At 43.4% G+C, this 19798-nt stretch overlaps 1 protein-coding gene across 1 annotated transcript; it reads right to left on the reverse strand.

The window, feature by feature from the left end:
- Positions 1–5716: 5716 nt before the first annotated feature.
- Positions 5717–15998, reverse strand: zbtb4 (zinc finger and BTB domain containing 4). Its single transcript, XM_030775979.1, has 2 exons — positions 15945–15998; positions 5717–11624 (listed from the first exon to the last, which is right to left on the reverse strand). Exon 2 carries the CDS (start codon positions 11606–11608, stop codon positions 6380–6382), a length of 5229 nt encoding a protein of 1742 aa, XP_030631839.1. The 5' UTR covers positions 11609–11624; positions 15945–15998; the 3' UTR covers positions 5717–6379.
- Positions 15999–19798: the final 3800 nt, after the last annotated feature.

Raw genomic sequence — 19798 nt, forward strand, 5'->3', positions numbered from 1 at the left:
GTGTAGTCATCAATTCATTTCTCCCATAATTTTTTAGTCTTAAAATCTTTATATTGGTCTCATTAGCAAGAACTGCACTACACAATATATTTAATCCATCAAAATGAACACCAGTTTATTGTGTAATAAAGATCATCTGGACTGGGCTGATATACTGAGTCAGTTTGTTGCATGTGTGCAACTTAACACATTATTTTTAACTGTTCTCATGTGGTCATTGCAAACCTAAAGCAAAAAGTGCTCTTTCTCTCTCTCTCTCTCTCTCAATATGTGTGTGAGTGTATATATATATATATATATATATATATATATATATATGTGTGTGTGTGTATAGATATAGATATAGATATGATACAAGCAATAAGATATTAAGATACTGTCTCATTTCATATTATCAGAATCACTTATATCATCAGAGGAAAAAAAAGGTTTAGACATCCTATACGTGCTCACAGAATTTTATTTTATTTATAAGATTTTATCTTATAGTCTCAAACAACTAATCTGAGAGTTACTTTTAAGTAAGAAATTTTTCACAGCTGCTCCTTTGGACGGTGCTCAGTTGCTTCAAATAATAAAAAAAATGTCACTGAACAAGATTTTATGTCATTCCAAGATTAAAAATTAAGTGACTTGCTTTAAAAAGCTGAATTTGATTGAGCACATTCTCATATTTTAACAGGCTCAGTTATTCTATGTGCTCTTGACCAAACAACTCCTGTATTATTGACTTTAAAGTGATACAAGTTGAAAGTACTCCAAAAGGTCTATTCAATCAGTTACAGATATTTTTAAAGTTGTGGTGCATAATTGAGATGAAACATAATTTTCACCTTCTCCCTCTCTGGGCAAGCTAGTTAGTCTGTGTTTGCTGAATGAATGACCTTTGAGAGGTGATTGATATTTGTTTGTCCATTCCACTAGGACCTTGAGGACTCCGAGCGTTGGTCTGTTTTTTGAATGTCCATAGGCTCAGACAGTTTGGCTGTTTAACGAACCAAAAGAACATGTCTCTTTTCCAAGAAATGTAGAGCTTAGAATGATCAAGCCCTAATAATCATCATCTGGGGAAGAGGAACTTGAATCTCTATAACCCAAACATATATGAGTTTTGCTGGCAGAATTTCAGCTATTTGACCATGACCTCAGTGTATTGCTATGCATTACCAGTCTACTGACCAAAAGTTGCACAATGTTGTAAACAAAACCTGGAACAGAGACTGGTCACAGAGGTGGAAGCACTACTGGCTAATGGATGCGATATTTGTGAATCTGTCTCTCATCAGCCATTTAATGTGTGGGCACATGTTCTAACATTCTCACAAACGTTAGCAGCCCGCTGCTCTGATATTGCTTGTGACAGGGATTCTGAAAGAGACGAGAGACACAGACCTCTGGTTAGCTATGCTTATGTGATGAAGTCCACACTCACTTTGTGTCAAGTTAGTTAAAGAGCATGCTTGAGATTGCAAGTGACCATAGGTGCAGTAACTGGCACCAAATCCATGTCCGTTTCTGTTTTAGACAAGGGATTCAAAGTTCAGGAGCGTAAACTGGTGGAAGTGAAGTGCATGTACACACAGACACACACACACACACACATACACTGTGTTACTGACTGAAAACCTGAAAGCATGTGGGTGACTTAGCTAACCAGCTCATGAGATACTGCAGAGCTTCATGTCTAGTCAAGTACATGACACAAATGATTTAATTTTACCATGCTTCATCCCAAGACTAACTTCACAACCAGCACAGAGCTAACCTTCTAACATCTATCCTGATTGTAGTGCAGTCTCATTTTCTTCCAGACTGACACTGGCCTAGCTCCACCTGAGACTCCACCATGAACACTGTTTTCTTAGGCCTCTGCACCTCACATTAAAACTTTGGGGAGGTATAGTCTTCTAGGTATCTCCTCTGACACATGTGGTGTCAACTGCCACTTCTTTTCACTAGGAAGCCTTGACACGTGCTGAAGTCCAACTACACTCTTCAGATTTGCCCACCACTAATCTAGACCCAATCAGCCAATGGGTGTGTCAAAATGACAATCCCCTGCTGACTTCCTACCCAGAAAAATCACCAGCTGTGTTTGTAGGGATACTCAACCAAGCCAGAAGCATCACAGAGACCAGGAGTCAAACCCAGACCCCTGGTGTGGTGGGTTTGCATCTTTTCCACTGCACAGTACTGCATACTACAAAACAACGCACAACTTGAGCAGAATGGACTCCACAATCAGCACAAACGCAGTAATTAGCATTAGCGGCAGGTTAAGGCATTTATATGGCATGAGACCAAGGCCATAATACTGTTAAACTGTAGGTAGTATTACTAAATACTTATCTTAAGTGTTCTAGGGAAATAGCTAAACTGATGTAGTATAGAAGGGTCACTGGTATAAAATTTGTCAGTTGCCGTCTTGGGAAATTAACTTTGGCCCTATGCAGCGACTTGCTCCAAAAATCCGTGATTCTACAGATCACATGTTTCTGTGGAGTTCATGCAGCTGATTTCTTGGAACAAGTCAGAAAACATTTTTAATAATCATCCATCAATTGGTGCAAGTACCTGGGTGTTAAGTTTGATTTAGATCTTTTTAACGATGTACCTGAACAGTTGCAACTGCTTACCTGGGTGTCCATATTACACAGGTAGTCAACTCTTGTCCTCTTAAACAACAGCACAAGGGGAAAAAGTGATAATATAGCAAACCTGACTTGGCTATCCAGATGCTCTTTGGGGCCTTAATGAGATTCATTTGTAGGGTCTTTTATACACTGAAGCCTTAGCCTTTCAGACATAAAATGCTTAATCTATGTTACAAAGAAATAGATTTAGAAGGATGACTACTAAATGTATTGCAGTGTCCTAGAAGGAAAAACTGTCTGCCCCCCATGCTTGGGGAAAACATTCCCTGAGGTTAATTTGAAACTCTTGAAAATATCTTAGCAGAACCTCTCCCATTTGTAAAAGGCATTTGATACTACATAAAAATAATTTTAAAAACAGCTTTTCTTTTGGGTCATTAGGTTAATACTTTATTTGAATGACTGGAGCATGGAGGGAGAACAGAGAAAACAGAGAAATAATGAAAAATAAAAACACAGTTATACCACTGGGCCATCTGTGGCTACAAGCCTTTGTACTAAATTGTCACACAAAGTCAAAAAGAGACATTGAACATATCAAACATTTTAGTTCTTTGAAACTTTCAGAAACATTGTGCGAATTTTCAAAACAGTGTCACAGTTGTACTCAAAAAGGGTTGACAAACCATATGTTACGACTATATTCCTACAAGTATTAGCGGCTGAAAATTCCTCCAGTTTGTTACTTTGACATCTCATTCACACTCAGAAGAGGTCACCCAGTCAGCTGAAATCTTGATTATCTCTAGTCATCTGTATGGATTCAGACATCTGCAAATTTCATAACAGCGATTTTCCCTATTTTCCCAATTTCCAAGCCCCTTTTATTAATCCCCAGTTTTTCTGATTTAATAACTATTCTTAGGTTGTTTTTAAACATATTGATAAAATTGGGCCTAAGAAATAGTTGACATTCATTAATCCACATTCCCAAATGGCCTATTTCAGTTATGGACAAAACAAAATTTCCTTTTTTATAATTACTCACAGGAAATGAAGGATGGCATTGAACAGACAAAAACTGTTGAAAAGATAACTTCCAAGTATTTGTTTTGGTTTTACATTTTTTTACCCTATCACTCTCTCTCTCTCTCTCTCTCTCTCTCTCTCTCTCACACACACACACACACACACACACACACACACACATACACACACCCCTACACAAACACACATAGAAACACAAAAGGCTTGTAACCACACCCAAGTGAAGCCACGTTAGCCTCTACAGTTCATCGCACTGTGCTTTGTCCCTTCTGGAAACTAACAGTGCTGCGGACGTAGTGCATGGTTTCAAACACACACACACACACACACACACACCTCTTTGGGGGGTAATCAGAATAATCATTGGATAAGTTCTATATAGAGTGAGAAAAGTAAACGGGGCAGCTGCTCCTTTTTGGTATTTACGTTCATACTAGAGGGAACTGAAAAGAAAACACAGAAAAAAAGGATAGCCAAGTGAGAGTATATAAAAAAATACAGGTGATAGAAGAGAAACACACTGAAGGTAATTCTCACATTTAGTTTTTATGACAATACTGGAGGAGATACTGAAGAAACAAGTGCTGCTCATGCGTTGTGATTATTAAACCCAAGTTTCTTGTCATGTTCCTAGGACTACTGTATATATACCAAGACTTCATAACAGTTCATTACATGTTATTTTTCAAGTCAGAAAACAGAATCCATCTACCATAAAGTGTTTTGTACTTCTTTAACCTCATTACTAAAATTACATTCATATGTATATATACTAAAAATATATAATCAGACACCCTAGTCTCTCTTTGAAAAGGGATTAATACCAGAAAAAAGACAAATTGACAAAAACTCCCAGGGGTGCCTTTGGGGGAATTCTGGCACAATCGAGGCCTTGCCCAAAGCCTCAAAGCTTCAGCTCTGTGATGGCGTCAGGAGAAGCTGACGTCATATCCCTCTCTTCCATCCGCTCCAGAAGGGGAGAGAGGACCTTTAGGCCAACGGAAATGCAAGTTGGCATGAAGCAGCTCTCTCTGGCGCATGATCGCCTTGAACAGACATTAACTAACCGCAGTTACAGGCTTTCCTCGCTGAGATTGTGGGGGAGGAGAATAGTTCTCTCTGTTTTTTAACAAGGAAGCTCCAAAAGCAATACTAGACTATCCAGCTTACTCATATTGTTTACTCTCTCTCTCTCTCTCTGTCTCTCTCTCTCTCTGTCTCTCTCTCTCTCCGCCTCGTCTCCCTCCCTGTCTTTCTACATGCTTAGATCCTGCCGAGTCAATGTAGTGTCTTTGGTGGACACCAGGGGGCACTGGGGAGGAGAAGGCCACTGAAAAGAAGGTCAACTGATTTTCTTTGAGTCACTGGAAGAAATGAGATGATTGACAAGAGAACTGGAAGTATACATGAACCAACTAACCTACCTATTCTTGCACAGTGGCCAGTTGAACATTTAAATTGCAACAAAGCGACAAACCTCTTTTTTTTTATATCACCCACTTCCTACAGACAAAACTGAATATTCAACATATTCCAGCTTTGTATACAAAATGTTACACTTTAGAATGACTCCCTCAGACACCATCGGTCTTATACCACATGACTACCATTTTCTTGGTTATTAGAGGCATCACATAAACACAAGCTTAGCCAATGTCACAGGCCCTATTTTAGCCATCTTGTTCCTATGTTATGCCTGAGTCCGATCTAATGCTTCTACTCAGTGCCCTCTAAAGGCTATGATAGTCAGTCTAAAATTTATGCATATACCTTACATGTCTATGGAATGGATGGAGGCTGACGCAGCGCAAAGTGGCTACATGTGCTCACATTCGCACACACAAAAGGCTGCATATTGTACATGAACACAAAAACACAATCTACAGATGTGAAACTTCTGAGAACAACCTCATTCTCTTGGATGCGTGAAAAGAAGTTTCCATAATCTCTTCACACACACTTGCACATGCGCTTGCACGCACTCCCACACCCACACATACACATACACGTACACATAGACACAAACACACACACACACACACACACACACACACACATACACATACACACACACACACACACATATACACAGTGACAGATACATATCCACACATACAAAACAAAATCTTGTTGCGCTCTGACTTCTCTTTACTAATGTTTAGACTTTTAAGCCTTTTTTTCAGATCCATCCCTTTACTTTCAAAAACCATTTAGCCCCCACTATTAGCAGTATAATTATTGTCATAATTACTATTGTACAATCACTATAAAAGGAAGCAGACTGAACTAAATTTTGCAAAACATACACCCTGTTTGCTGTTATTACTTGCATGTTATAGTTACTATAATTGTAGTGAATCTGAGAGGACGGATAGTTAAGCTCTACAACTACTACAGAAAGACAGGAGGAAAGGAGAAGTGTGTTGGAGGTGTATCTACCAGAAGCAGGAAGAGGGGTATCAATTGGTCCCTTCTCTTACCTCCCTCTCATCTATCGCTTCTCCCTTCAAAACAGCATTCCTTTATTTTACTTAATTTTTTCCTCTAAAATTTGCCTACTTCGCATTACTACTTTACAAAAGAGAGGCAAAAACTGTGCATGTGCATCTTGCTACCAACTAGAGCAAAAAAACCCCAAAACAAAACAAAAAAACAAAACAAAAAACAAATAAAAAGTCCTCCTCTAAAGGCCCCATCTTTTTTGTTAGACAACACCTTTGCTGCTATGATACATCTTGCTATGGGTTGCTACTGTCCCTCTTTTTACTACTGTCACTCCTGCTGTTGTACAGGTTTGGGTTCACCACTAATGGATGGGGTACTGTGCCAGCATACGGGGCAGCGTAGTTGAAGAAAGCAGGCAGGAAAGGCAGAGGCTCTACTTTGTCCCCTGGCGCCATCATATTCAAAGCCATGGGCAAGGCAGCCAAGTTATATGGGTATGCCAGGAGCTGTGGGCCATAGAAGAGGTGGTAGGAATCAGGGAAAAAGGGCAGTTTGGCTGAGTCACTGTGAGGCACCATTTTCCCCAGTGGCCCAAAAGGTAGAGGTCCAGCAGGGTAAGACATCAGAATGTTGTCCTCTTGTTTCTTACCAGAGCGATAACCTCCCGGAACAATCAAGGGAAGGGGAAATTCCTGGATGGGATAGCTAGCCTCCCTGTGGGAGTCTGTGGGTGTTACAGAGGCGTTGTCCTCTGGCTCAGACAGACTTGCTTGGGGAAGAAGCAAGGCATGTTCAGAGGGGCGCTCTGTCCCCCCACTTATTTGCAGACCCTGTCTCTCTGTTCCATGGCCACCACAATGAGGGCTGCTGTCCTGTGGGTGTAGCAGTGCTTGCTGGTCCAAGGTGTCAGGGGAGTAATGGGGGGACTTTGAATGCTTATGAGAAGGCCCATTTGTAGTGGTTTGAACAACAGAACATGTAGGAGATGGCACAGGACTCAGTGGCTCCTCTTTGGGTACCCGCAACGTTAACTCTGTATCTGTAGTTTGTTCTCTTGGGATGTTTGATGTGCCTGTGGCCCTCTGGGCAAGTGCTCTCTCTTGCGCCAAGATAGTTGGCATTGACAAGTCCTGCGCTTGGCTGCTTGGGCTTCTGGACAAAGATGACACTCGCAGATCCTGAGCCTCTAGCAAAGCATTAAAATGACCAGTTGGCCCAATATCACCCTGTGTCTGTATATCTGAGGCCACCTCTTGGTCCAAACCATCCTGTCTGACTGATTGTGTTTCTAATGACACTGCTGCAGTACTATTTGTTTTAATCTGGGATGCTGTTGCTGTGAGTGAACCATTGTTACTTGATCTTTCAGTAGGTGCTGGACTGTTTTTCCTCTGGTCCAGTGCATCGAGATTCCGCTTTTCAGGTGTTCTGTAGTCCAGACACTCTGTCCCATTCATGACTAGTATACTATGAAGGCTGGAAGATGTAACTTTTGACTGGTCCACTGTGGGGCTGAGGCTACCTGAGGAGGGCTTTGCACAGGTTGGACTACACAGCTTGTCAAATGTTGATGGTTCAGGACTCTTACAAGACCCCTCTGTTAGGTGCTCTGCTTTCACCTCACAAAAGTTGGTCTGAACCTGACTGCTCTCAATTGGTTGTGAGTCTGGTTTTGGATAGTTTATGACAGGGATGGGCTGTGCACGGTCACACTTTGCATCTGAGTCTTTGCTCTGAGTTGCCTGTACTACTTCAGGGTTTAGATTTAGCACAGTTGCTCTTGGCTGTGAATACTCAACCTCAGCAGAACTTCCCAACTCATGCCGCTTTAGGTGACGGTGAAGAGCTGCAGCTGTCTTGCACACCTTATCACATTTTGAACAGGTGTGTCTGACCAGAGGCTTCCTGCCTAGCCGACCTAGACTGCTCTTCTCCAACACTTTTCTCCTTTCTGTTTCGCTGACACCCTCTATTTCCATTTCTTCCTCCCCATCTGGGGAGGGGAATAGGTGCATACCTGGGGCAGAAGGGCGTTTGGGTTTTGGATGCTGATTCCGTTGATGTTCCTCCAATTTTGTTTGGGATGAAAAAGGAGCACGGCACAGAAGACACACAAACTCCAGCAGGTGTGTTAATTCATGCTTGTCTCGTTTCCTAGGACTGGAGAACCAACGACCACAGGTGCCACACTCAGAGGCCTGGTCCATGGGCCAGTGTCGCTCCTGTCTTATAGCAGAGGAGAGTGATGTGTTCTGGAGTGGATTAGGAGGAGGGAGTGCTGAGATAGAGGGGGTAGGAGGATTGAGTTTTCGCTGGCAGTCTTTCCCCTTCGTACCAGCCTCTTTGTATTCTACTTTTGAGGTGACAGGAGGAGTGTCTGAGGTTTCTCTTAAGTGTACCACACTCTTTTCCACCATACTGTTCTCCTCCTTTACTTCATCTCCATCTCTCTCACTACCATTATCCTCCTCTCTTCCTTCTACTTCTTTATTGACATGGTTCATGAGTCTCTCTGCTCTTCTCATTAGCCTCAGAGATCGCTTGTAGTGCATTTTGCGCTGCCAGCTCTTTACCTTCTGCATATGCTGGATCTTCCGTTTGGGTTTGTAAGAGTAGTAGGGCCTCCACAGATTGTCTTCGCCATCATGGTCGCTGTCTTGTTCTCGGACCTCCTGCCGAAAGTAGTACTCCCTGACCTTCCCTGGTGTTTTGGGGGTTTTCCGTCTTGGCTCAACATCCTCCTGGCTGGAGCTGCGGTGGGTGCGGTGTTTGTGTCTGTGATGGTGAGTGTGCCGTGGTTCCCTTACTATCTCTTGTGAGGGGTCACCTTTTTTGACTTTATGATCTGATGGATTTTTGTCCCTTATGAGATCTGTTTCAGAAATGCTCCGTTTAACAATAGCCTCCTCCCCTATGCGAACAGTGATCTGACACAGAGGTCCACTGCCTTTGACTTCTGATCCTCCTGATACTGGCACCGTTTTGGCAGACTGGCTCTTGCTATGAGCTTTGCCCCCTTTATGAAGTTTCCCTGTCTCTTTTGATTGTTTCATTTCTGAGCCCTCTGAAGATTTTAAGCCAGCTGCATCTTGCTCTTTATGTATGTCTATCTGTTCCCTCTGTAGATGTTTTTTTGTTTGATACTGAGTAGCCTTTGCTGTGGTCTGACAGGTATCCTTGGGAGAGGGAATGTCCAGGGAAATTTTTCCATTTCCAGAGGAGATCTGATTGCTGTGAACTATGACAGAGGATGAGACTGCATTGCCATGCACAATGACTGAAGGCTTGGTATGTCCAAAGGTAATGACGGAGGAAACAGCTGCCTCATTGCCCTTGGGAGGTTTGACCCTACCACTACTGTTCCCAGACTGCCCTGCATCTGACCTGTCTCTCTCACTAATCCTTGCTGGCATGCTAGTTTGGGAAGCTGCAGGCTTGGAGGTCTTTCCCTGCTCCAAGCTCACACTAATGGGGACTCCCTCTAGGTCAGGCTTCAGCTCTTTTGTGTGAATATTATTGATGATGGATTGCAGCTTGGTAGGATCCAGAGAAGTTGGCAGAGTGCAGTCCAGGTTAATAGATGAATCCTGGAGTAGAAGTCCATCAGCCAAGGATTGGCTATATGTTTTATAAGGCCGTTTCTGAGAGCGCATGGGCAGCAGGCGATACAACTTAAGTGCATTGACCTTCTGCTTATAGCCTCCATTGGCTGTCTTCTCACTAGATATGAGGCCAGGATTAATGCCATGGAAGGCTTTCTGGTGTGTTTTGAGGTTGTAATAAGTAGCAAAGGCCTCCCAGCAAAAGATGCATTGGTACCGCCTTTCACCGGTGTGCCAGACCTCATGCTTAGTTCGGTACTCAGCAAGAGCAAATACCTTGTCACAGTAGTGGCAGGGATACTTCCGGCGCCAGGAGTGTACATTGGAATGGCGCTTGAGGCTGGACAATGTCATATAGGAGCGTTCACACACTGTGCAAAAGTAGATGATATGCCCGTCCACCACCTTCACAAAGTGATCCCCCTCTCCAAGCAGATCGCTGTGAGAAAATGACATCCGTTGACGTGCCATGAGTCCTCGACCTTTCTTTATGGGTCGGCTGGGCACAGGCTCTTGTGCTGACTCTGCTGGACCCTCAACCTTAATAACCCTTTCTCTGTCTACCTTAGCCTCCTCCAGAGGCTCCTGTTTGGGTTGAACAGGCAGTACTGGCTGTGCCTGCATGCAAGTGGCCTCATGGGACTGCAGTCTTTTGTTGTGGATAAAGGCCTTACCACAGTGCTGGCAACTGAGTGCTCGTCCACCCCGATGCAAACGCATATGGATGGTGAGGGATGACGCAGTGCTGAAGAGACGGTGGCACACCCCACACAGTAACTCCGGCTTTGGCATTTCCCGAGAGGACTCGCAGAGAGCAGGAGGCGGAGGAGGCGTCAGGGAAGGAGGGGTTAGATTGAGAAGAGAAGGAGGAGAGGGAGGAGGAGAGGGAGGATGGCTTTGTCTATTGATTCCATGTTGAGGAAGGCTCAACTGAACATGGAGGCCATTGCCTTTCCCCTTTTTACCCTTTAAACTGTCCTGGCTCCCTGTCCCCTGGCTCTGGTAGGCCCTGGCACTCAGGTTGAATAGGATATGTGCTGTCTCTGTTGTTGAATGCTCTGAGTTTGTACCATTAGGGAGACTCCCACCACCTGCCTCCTCTGAATAGTCAACTTCCTGCTCAGAATGTAGTCGTGAGGAGGATCTCTGAAACTGGGGATCAGAACGAGCAACAGAAAAAGACAGAGCAGATTTGCACTTATTCCTTATTGGTGCGGTCAGGTCAATCGGAGATGAGGTGGAAGAAGACAAGTGGTCTAATTTTGATGGTGAGTGTGATAACTGTTTGTCTCTGGAAGTTTCCATTTTCCATGCAGCCCCTTGACGGTCTCGGTCATGAGCCAAAGTAGATGAAGGGGAATGGGATAAGGAGCAGTGGTTTTGTGCGGAGAGGCTAGGCAATCCCACGCTGATGGGAAAACTGAGAGATATCCTTGTTGTCTTGAAGCTGTCTGCTCTGTCAGTCCTGTCCCCTATCCTGTCCCCTCTAACCTGTCTGTTTCTGTTCTTCATTGTGATTGTTTCTCCAATAAACAAGTCAACAAAGAAGGGCACCCAAAGGCTGTAGTCAACTTCAGAAAAAGTCCTGGTCCCCTTGGAGGTTCTTTGGGAGACACGAAAATTGTAGTCCAGCAAGTCCAACAACACACTGGACCGGAGGTAATTCTGCCCTACTACCCTGCACACTGGGGAACCAGAGTGAGAAGTGACAGGAGGAGTGGCAGGAGGGGAAGACAGCAGCTCATCGAAGTCAGGACCGCAGGTGATGAGGATGCACGGAAGAGTGCCAAATGTTGCACTGTAAGTGCCGATGAGTGTCACGTCAGAGAGATGAGTGGGTTCAGCCACACACTGTTCATTCAGCTGTGAGTGGAGAACACCCGCATGGAGGGGGTCCCAGTCATCCACCTTGCACACCATGACCCTACCCCCAAACCTGCCAAGGACAGCAGAGCAGAGACATTAGGCATACCATCAGCACATCCTACCACAAAGTAAGAGTAGATGACATGCGATCACATGAGACTAAACAACACTAAACAAGTGCTCTGCAAAAGTGAGTTTTCATGGACAGTATTCATAAACAGGCTGACAAATGTAAAGACAGTCATTGAAATAAACAAAGTAAGACAAACTCTGTATTTATCAGAGATACTTGCTTTTGTAAAGAAAGAGTCAAACAAATGGACTCAACTTTGGATTCACCCTGCTTATAGGCTTTGGCATGACAAGATTGTGGAAGGAATCTCAGTGTTTGGCCCTGTTGTGCCACCACATTCCTTCAACCTAACTGAGTGTCATTCAGACTCAATCAAGATTTCCCTAAATAGAGTGTGATTACACATGGCCACAGGGCTGTAAATACATCAGAAAAAAACAGATAGGAAACACACTGATTTTAAATATTAAACAGTTTAAATGATAACAACAACAACAGCAACATACAGTGATACTCGTAAATGCTTTACAGAGGAAATGTTACCCTCTCCTTTTTTGTTGTATTCATCATAGCAAAACCTTAGAGGGTGAACACAGAACAACTGTTTTCATCCCAGCCTAACCACGTGTGCAGCATATTTTCTACACTCTGTCCATACAGTTCTTAATTCTATTCTATTCTTCTTATGTATTCTCATGTTAGCTCGGTCACCGAGGAACTGAAGGAGCGAGAATAGCTGCTCAACTGGCAGTAATGATGCGACAGGAGAAAAATCCCCAGTCATGGTTTTCTGCCTGCGTTTGAGCCAGCCAGCCAGGCAGGCCTCTGTAAAATTCCACAAGCAGCTCTGAACAGACAGAAACTAGGTCAGCACTGTTATTGCAGAGAGAGTCAAAGAGGGAGAGAAAAGCAGAGAGAAAGATAGACGTAGAGCTAAGGAGTGGGAGCGAGAGGTTAAGGGAGAGGAGAAGCATGCTGTGGACAAGCCGTATACGCACACGCACACACACACACACACACATAGACATGCGGGCACGCACACACACACACGCGCGCGTGCACACACACACACACATACACATGCACACACACACACACGCACACACAAAGTAAAACATATACACACTCTTACAAGCTAGCAGGTGCATATAAACACACCTATACATACGTACACACACGCACACACAAACACACACAGACACAGACGCACACACACACACACACAGTCTTTCAGACACAGGTTTATACAAGCCAATCGGCAGGTAGTTTCAGCAGGTTTATCTGCAGAAAGTGACGCAAGAGGTAGTCGTGAGAAGAGGAAGTGAGCAAGGAAAATGACATAATTACCCCACTGAAGCTGTTACCCCACTGAAAACATAGACAGATAGCAGGGGGAACAACAGCGCAAAACATGATTGAAAACAAACACACCTGCATACGTGCACACACACACAAAAAAAATCCGTCCATTTAGGTACTCAGAGACACACAGCAGCTGAGAAAAATCTGTCTAATTGACACACACTGGCTGTGTGATTACATGAACCAGAGCGGCAACATTGAACTTTCTTCATAGCTGACAGGAAGTATTTTTGTAAAATGCGTAGCAGCGGCTAAAATCAGAAATAAACACCATCAAAGTTTATGTAGGAAGTATACGTCAGTGAAAAATACGTGGTAGAGTGTAATATCCCTGGGCATGCAAGCTAAATTTTGACATGGCAGTTTATCTGGAACCTGTTGTGATTTTAGTGGCAGACCCTGTCACGAGGAGACAGTCTGAAAAAGCAGTAGGCACAGTGATGGATAAAAATGTCACAATTTTCATCTGGTGTTTGCGTTGTGGACAGGAAAATGCATCTGCCACCCCCTCACTTTCTTTCTATCTCTCTCTCTCCCCCTCTCTCTGTGTCTCTCTCTCTCTCTCTCTCTCTCTCTCTCTCTCTCCCTCTCTCTCTCTCTCTCTCTTGCTGTGCCTCCCTCTCTCCTTCTCTCCACATATGACGCACACACTGTCTCTCCACAAACAGTCCCTAGCACAAGAGGCTGGCCAAGCGTGACAGGGGCTTTGCTCCCCCATCCCCCTCTACTCAAACATGTAATCGACAGATAGTGCCAAACGTCTTCAGCCCCTCCAAAATATGGCACCAAACACACAAAACCGAAAGGTGTTTTTGTATGAAAAACAAAAACACAGCTGTAAATAGCTGTGTTTTTTTTTTCTTGATTTTTTTGTTCAACACACCTGTAATACGGTATTACAGTCCAGGAACTGGTGTGTATCACGATGTAATGCTAAATAAATCAAGACAAAGTTGAAAAAAACGGCAAATAGAAAAGAATAACAAAGCGTTGAGAGAAAACCAGAAAGACCATACTGACATTTTAAGGAAAAAATTTCTCTCCCTATAGAATGACAGTTGGAAAAACATTGGTTCTTATGCTGCTAATTTCCACTCAGAAATTTCAGCCCAGTAAACATATAGGCTGTACACAGAGCAGCTGTGGGTTGGGAGGTGAGGAGAATCTCAAGAGGTTCCACTCATGCGAGGTAATGGGCAAAAAGTTCAGCTGTTTCACGGTGTTAGTGAGTGGTTCGGAAAGTGAAAACGGGTAGAATGTGAGGGTCGTCTGTTTCCGTGTGGCCAGCCACGGGGACTGCCTGACCGAGCAGCAGTTTGACTGTGAAAAGGGGGCTGTCGCTGGAGTCTGAACTTTGTGCAACCCCCAGCCAAAAAACATGGTTCAGGCAGCCAGATGAGAGGAGGTGGGAGGGGGCAAAAAGACAGAGAAAGTGAGCAAGAGAGAGCGAGAAAAAATGGGGAGTGTTGAGGTTTGAAGAGAGTTGGTAAGAGACAGAGGAGGAGGAAGGGACGGGATAGGGAATTTGGGTTGAAATGGCTGTAAAGTCAAATACAACTTGCTCAGTGCTTGTAGAGATCTCATGCTCTTCTTGTCGTTCAGATGCTGTGCAGCATGCTTTGTTGCCCTTACCCTGACAGTAAACCGTGGTACTGCCGTAATTCGGTTTGCCAGGCCATGCTCAGCCAACTCTACCCATGTAAAAATGCGTGCTCTCCGTGGTCTGTTAGATTTCAACCCAGCAAGTAATTCCCATAAATTCCATCTCTGTAATAGATTCATGGGAAGCATTAAAAAGAGGACGAGAAAAAAAAAATTGAATGCATTCTGAGAGGAGAGTACTTCACAGCTGAGCCAGTGTAGTATTTCTCATTTTTGGTGCTTGTATCCATTTTTGCCACTTGCGTCAACCTGGTTTGAAGTTAAAAAAGCAAAAGGCATCTTGGAGATGCTGATGAGGCCTGGCTATATCAAATCAGCTGTTTTGAGAGCTGCAAACAAACTGGACAGACCATGCGGCAAAATACTTAAAGTCACATCCTGTTACGGAGAAAAAAATCTAATTTTGAGTAAAAAAACCTATCTGATAATAGGTCACTTTGTAGTTAGCCTATGTATTGAGTGACCTCTGACCTTTCATTGCCATGGTCAAATGGGCTGTTGTACCTGTTTTTAAGGAGTTCGTGTTGATGCATGTGGAATCCATATTAGTGCACTGTATTTCAAAATAGTTTTAAGGAAATTTCAGAGTGCCATGTCTGGTCCAGCAGCCAGACCCTTCCAAACATGGGAGTACTCCATGCCCCATCCATACTGGACAGGAGATACGGGAATTCCTGTATTCTTACAATGACCTAATTAACAGGGTATATATTTGTGCAAGACATCACACAAATTTCCTTTGTAATTTACTTAATTATTTACACAACCTGACCATTCTCAACTGGGAAAAGGCTGGCCAAGTAAACAAAGCCCCATCATTTTGACCATTTCCTCTGACGTACGTTAGCAACAATTTTAAATAGCTTAATGTACATGGATCTCTGTTTTAAAACACAAAGTTTTCCCGTCATTTCACAACAATCACTAAACGAGTCATCAGTCCCGAAAAAAGAACTGCGTGGTTCGGCCGTGAGAGGAGAGGATAGAGGGAGCCAGGCCTTGATTAGCACCACAAACACACACACACACACAGACACACACACTCATACACACACAAACATGCACACACACTCTCACACACGCACACACACCTACAAGCCATGCACACAAACAAGACAACACTCTCTTTCTCGTGTTCACACTAAACCAAAAACAACAACAACATCCACGTTAATAGAATGGTTGAGAAGCGAATGAGGCAGGAAGAAGAAAACAGAGAAAAACAGATCAGAAATGAGCCTCTCCTCCTCACCCTCTTTCTCCACTAGGCAAGCACACAACAAGACAACGTACCTCGGAAAACCTCCTGCTGCATCTCTGCTGCGATGTGTTCTCGCTCTCTCTCTCTCTCTCTCTCTCTCTCTCTCTCTCTCTCACTCACTCACTCACTCACTCTCTCTCTCTCTCTCTCTCTCTCACTCGCTCACTCTCTCTTGCTCTCCCTCCCTCCTTCCGTGTGTGCGTGTCTGCGTGTGTCCGTGTGTGTGTGCGTGTGAGAAAGGGAGAGAGAGCGCACAGGGAAAGACGTGTTCACACACACACACACAAGCAGCACTATGTAGAGACAGAGGGCAGGAACGACTCGCACTCTGACTCTCTCTCTCTATATGCCCCCCCTTCTCCCCTTCTCTCTCTCCCTTGCTCTTGCCTGCTCCATGCTCTTCTACGCCTCTCTCTCTCTCTTTCTCTCTCTCTCTCTCTCTCTCTCTCTCTATCTCTCTTACTCACTCCCTTCAGTTTGTCTTTGACACAGGATTCTGAGGTGTTTTTGCTTTTTTTTTTTTGCTTTTTTTTTATACCCCCCCCCCCCCCCCCCCAAAACTCCTCCCCGCCCCCTACAAACACAGACACACACACACACACACACACACACACACTCACTCACTCACACAAACACACACACACTCACACCTCAACCTCATTCTAATTCCAATCCTCCTTTTATTTGGAAGTATTGTTCCTCACATGCACACAAACACACACACATAACACACACTCTACTTTATATACACAAAGCCTGGCAATAGATAGACATAGAGAGAAAGAGAGAGAGAGTGGGAGGGAGAACTAGCAAGCGAGAGGACGCCATTTAAGCAGTTTGTTACGAGCACTGCCAGTCCCCAAAATGGCTGAAAACAAACAGGAGCCATGCCAACTGAAAAAAAAAAAAAAACTGGGCACAGAAAGAGACAGAACGCGTAGATAAAGAGAACGAGAAGAGGAGAGAGCAAAAAAGAGAGAGAGAGAAGGAGAGAGAGAAATAGGGAGAGGGAGAGAGAGAGACAGAGAGAATGAGCAGGAGAGGGAGAGGGAGAGAAAGAAAGGGAGCAGACAATAGTTGGGTGGAAGCACCACTCTTTAAATAAGTGAAGTTGTTGAAAGTAGAGATAAAAAGGGAGATCAAAGAATGGAAGTGGAGGGTGAGGACACACACTTTGGGTTCCATTTTTTTTTCTTTCTTTATTGCTCTCCCTGAAGAGGTGAATGTTTACAACAAGCAGCCTTGCAGCCTCCACAGTTAAAGTGAAAATTTTGAAGTCACTGCTCAAGCAGTACCCCTGAGGCAGACACCTTTCCATGATTGACAAGGACTGATCATGCCAGTACATTCTGTGTATCACACAGATAGGGGCCAGAACTTTAAGCTGGGGGTGGGGGTGGGGGCTCCATCTTACATAAAGGATTAAAAAAAGCAATTCTTTGTTCTTTGAATCTCAAGTCAACATGTCACAAACTGTATTTCAATTTAGCCTCAGTCTCACTATTTTGAGTATATCATTTGGTCTAATGTAGTCTGAATTCCAAACAACCTTTCACAACCAGAACTCAGCAGAATCAAATTTACATTTTAGTGTGTAACATAACGTTCCTCGTTTTCTTAATGACTTATTAGACTTTCCAGTTTTGTTTTGTTGTCACCCTCTGTGTCCTACACAACATTTGTTCACTCCAAAGACTGAAGGATAGCGCTGGGGAAAAAAAAAAACAGTCAGGTTCAAATTTTCTAGACTGCACACTCTCGCCTTCATTTTATTTTTATGCATTTTTTTGAAAACCCATCACTCCCCCCACCACCACCACAACCACCTCGATTCCACGTTCCTCTCCTTCCGTTCTCTCCTCTCTCTCTTTTTCTCTCTCTCTCTCTCTCTCTCTCTCACTTGCACTCTCCCTTTGTATGCCAGCACACTTGTCTCCATGGGAACGCGGTTTGGATTGGGTGTTGTTCCTATGACCTTTCTGGCTTTTTGGTAGAACTTTGTCACTTTTTTCTCTCTTACTCTTTGCTTTCAATCTACTCTTTTCATACTTGGGTGGAGACAAAGTGTATTAGTGTGTCTGCCTTAATATGAAAGTTTGTATCAGTGCTTGTATCTTGCGTTTAGTACACGGCTGTCCACACATGAGCTTACACACTTGCAGACACTGGCAGGCAGTGGCAGATTCTGTATTCAAAAGGAGTGTAGAGATCCTATTCATGTACGCTCACCCTAAAATGATCATTCCATTCATAAGACACAGAACTGGGAGAACGAGAAGGAGAAAAAGTGGCGCCAATCGGCCTATTGTTTGTTTGAATAACAAAGCAGTGAAAAATCTACACATGGGATTAACATGAAGCATCATTCTTTTCAAACATAAGTTGCCTGTATAAGGAATCTGGCCATGCTGATGCTTTATTTGATACTTTATTAGGCTTTGTCAGGTAGACTCTCTTAAAAGCTTGGAATAAAGAAGATATCTACAAACACTGACGTGTGAATACCCCAGTTTCAGTATCAGTTATAGTTCACATCCACACAGCATGCTCCCTATACCAATGCAGATAAAATCTCCGTCTCCCAGACCTTTTGCCACAAAATTATTGGTATAATAATTATTTTACCGCTTAATTATTTTATCATTATTTTGCTAGAGGGATCAATAAGGTGTGGCTTATTGTAACATTATTATGAATACATATTTAATAATAGAGCGTGGAAACTGGCAGAAAATGTGCAGCTTGTAGAAATACATGAACACTAAATATGATTTAAGATGCTCATTAGCTTGCAAGCTACCACTGGAAGCTGTAGTCAATGAAGACGGCATCATTAGACATTAGTAAAACCAGACTGAAGCAAAAAAAAAAGTAAACTTTGTAACTCTGGTGCAGATTTGTAAAAGATGATAAAAATTGTACCTTTATAGTTATGGTTTATTTTAGAACCACACACTCATCTCAAGTGTGGAATTAATTTGTAGGTAGAAGAATGGATGAACGCTTACAACAGCATAGCCGGAGACAAAAACCATTCAATCGCAACCATTTGACAGCATGGGAATTGAGACCAGCTAAACAAACAATTTAACAATTGTACACCATTTTCTAGAAAATCAGTTTTCCAGAATCAGAGTTTTGTTAACATTTTGTACATGCATTGGATCAGACTCAGAAATGGCAGATGAAAGGAGGGCCGCTTTACGTGACCCATCTAAAAATGTTCCATTTCGGTGTCAGTCAGGTTCACCTCAGTGAGAAACAGTATGAACTGATGGGTGTGGCACAGTCAAGTGAACATTTTGAAGTCACCTCTCAAGCAGTATCCCTGAAGTAGATTCCCTCATGTGACTGATAAAAATACAATGGTGATCGATATGAACTGATGACTTGCACTGTGGTTAATGAGTCCACTAGCGAGAAATGCTAAATGTTTTCCATAAAGGAAAGAGAAAGGAAAATGTTTTGACCACCTGACATGAGTCTTTGCCAAAGCATTTTCACTTTTGCTACATCTAACGCAGCCAACTCACTCCGTAAATGCTAAAGACATACTTATCATGCTTTCGACATCATAGTGGCATATAATGCTATGCATAAACACTGATGTCAAATAGTGACTCAAAGCTTCCCTTTTTATTATGTCAGATTACCAGATAAGTGATTGGTGATATTTGCTGACATGGGGGATGGGGGGTAGGGGTTCTTAGTAATTCAGCTGTGAAAAGAACTTACACAAATATCCCACCCAGAGCTCGACATCTCCTAATTACTGGCCCAGCACAGTGCTGATCAAAGGCTATTTTTTTCATATGACATATGGATCAGTGGGCACTCGCGGAGGGGCAATGGCCAGCTGAATTACCATGGCAACCAAGAGGCTGGG

This window comes from Chanos chanos, chromosome 5, assembly GCF_902362185.1.
Source record: "Chanos chanos chromosome 5, fChaCha1.1, whole genome shotgun sequence".
Taxonomy (NCBI): domain Eukaryota; kingdom Metazoa; phylum Chordata; class Actinopteri; order Gonorynchiformes; family Chanidae; genus Chanos; species Chanos chanos.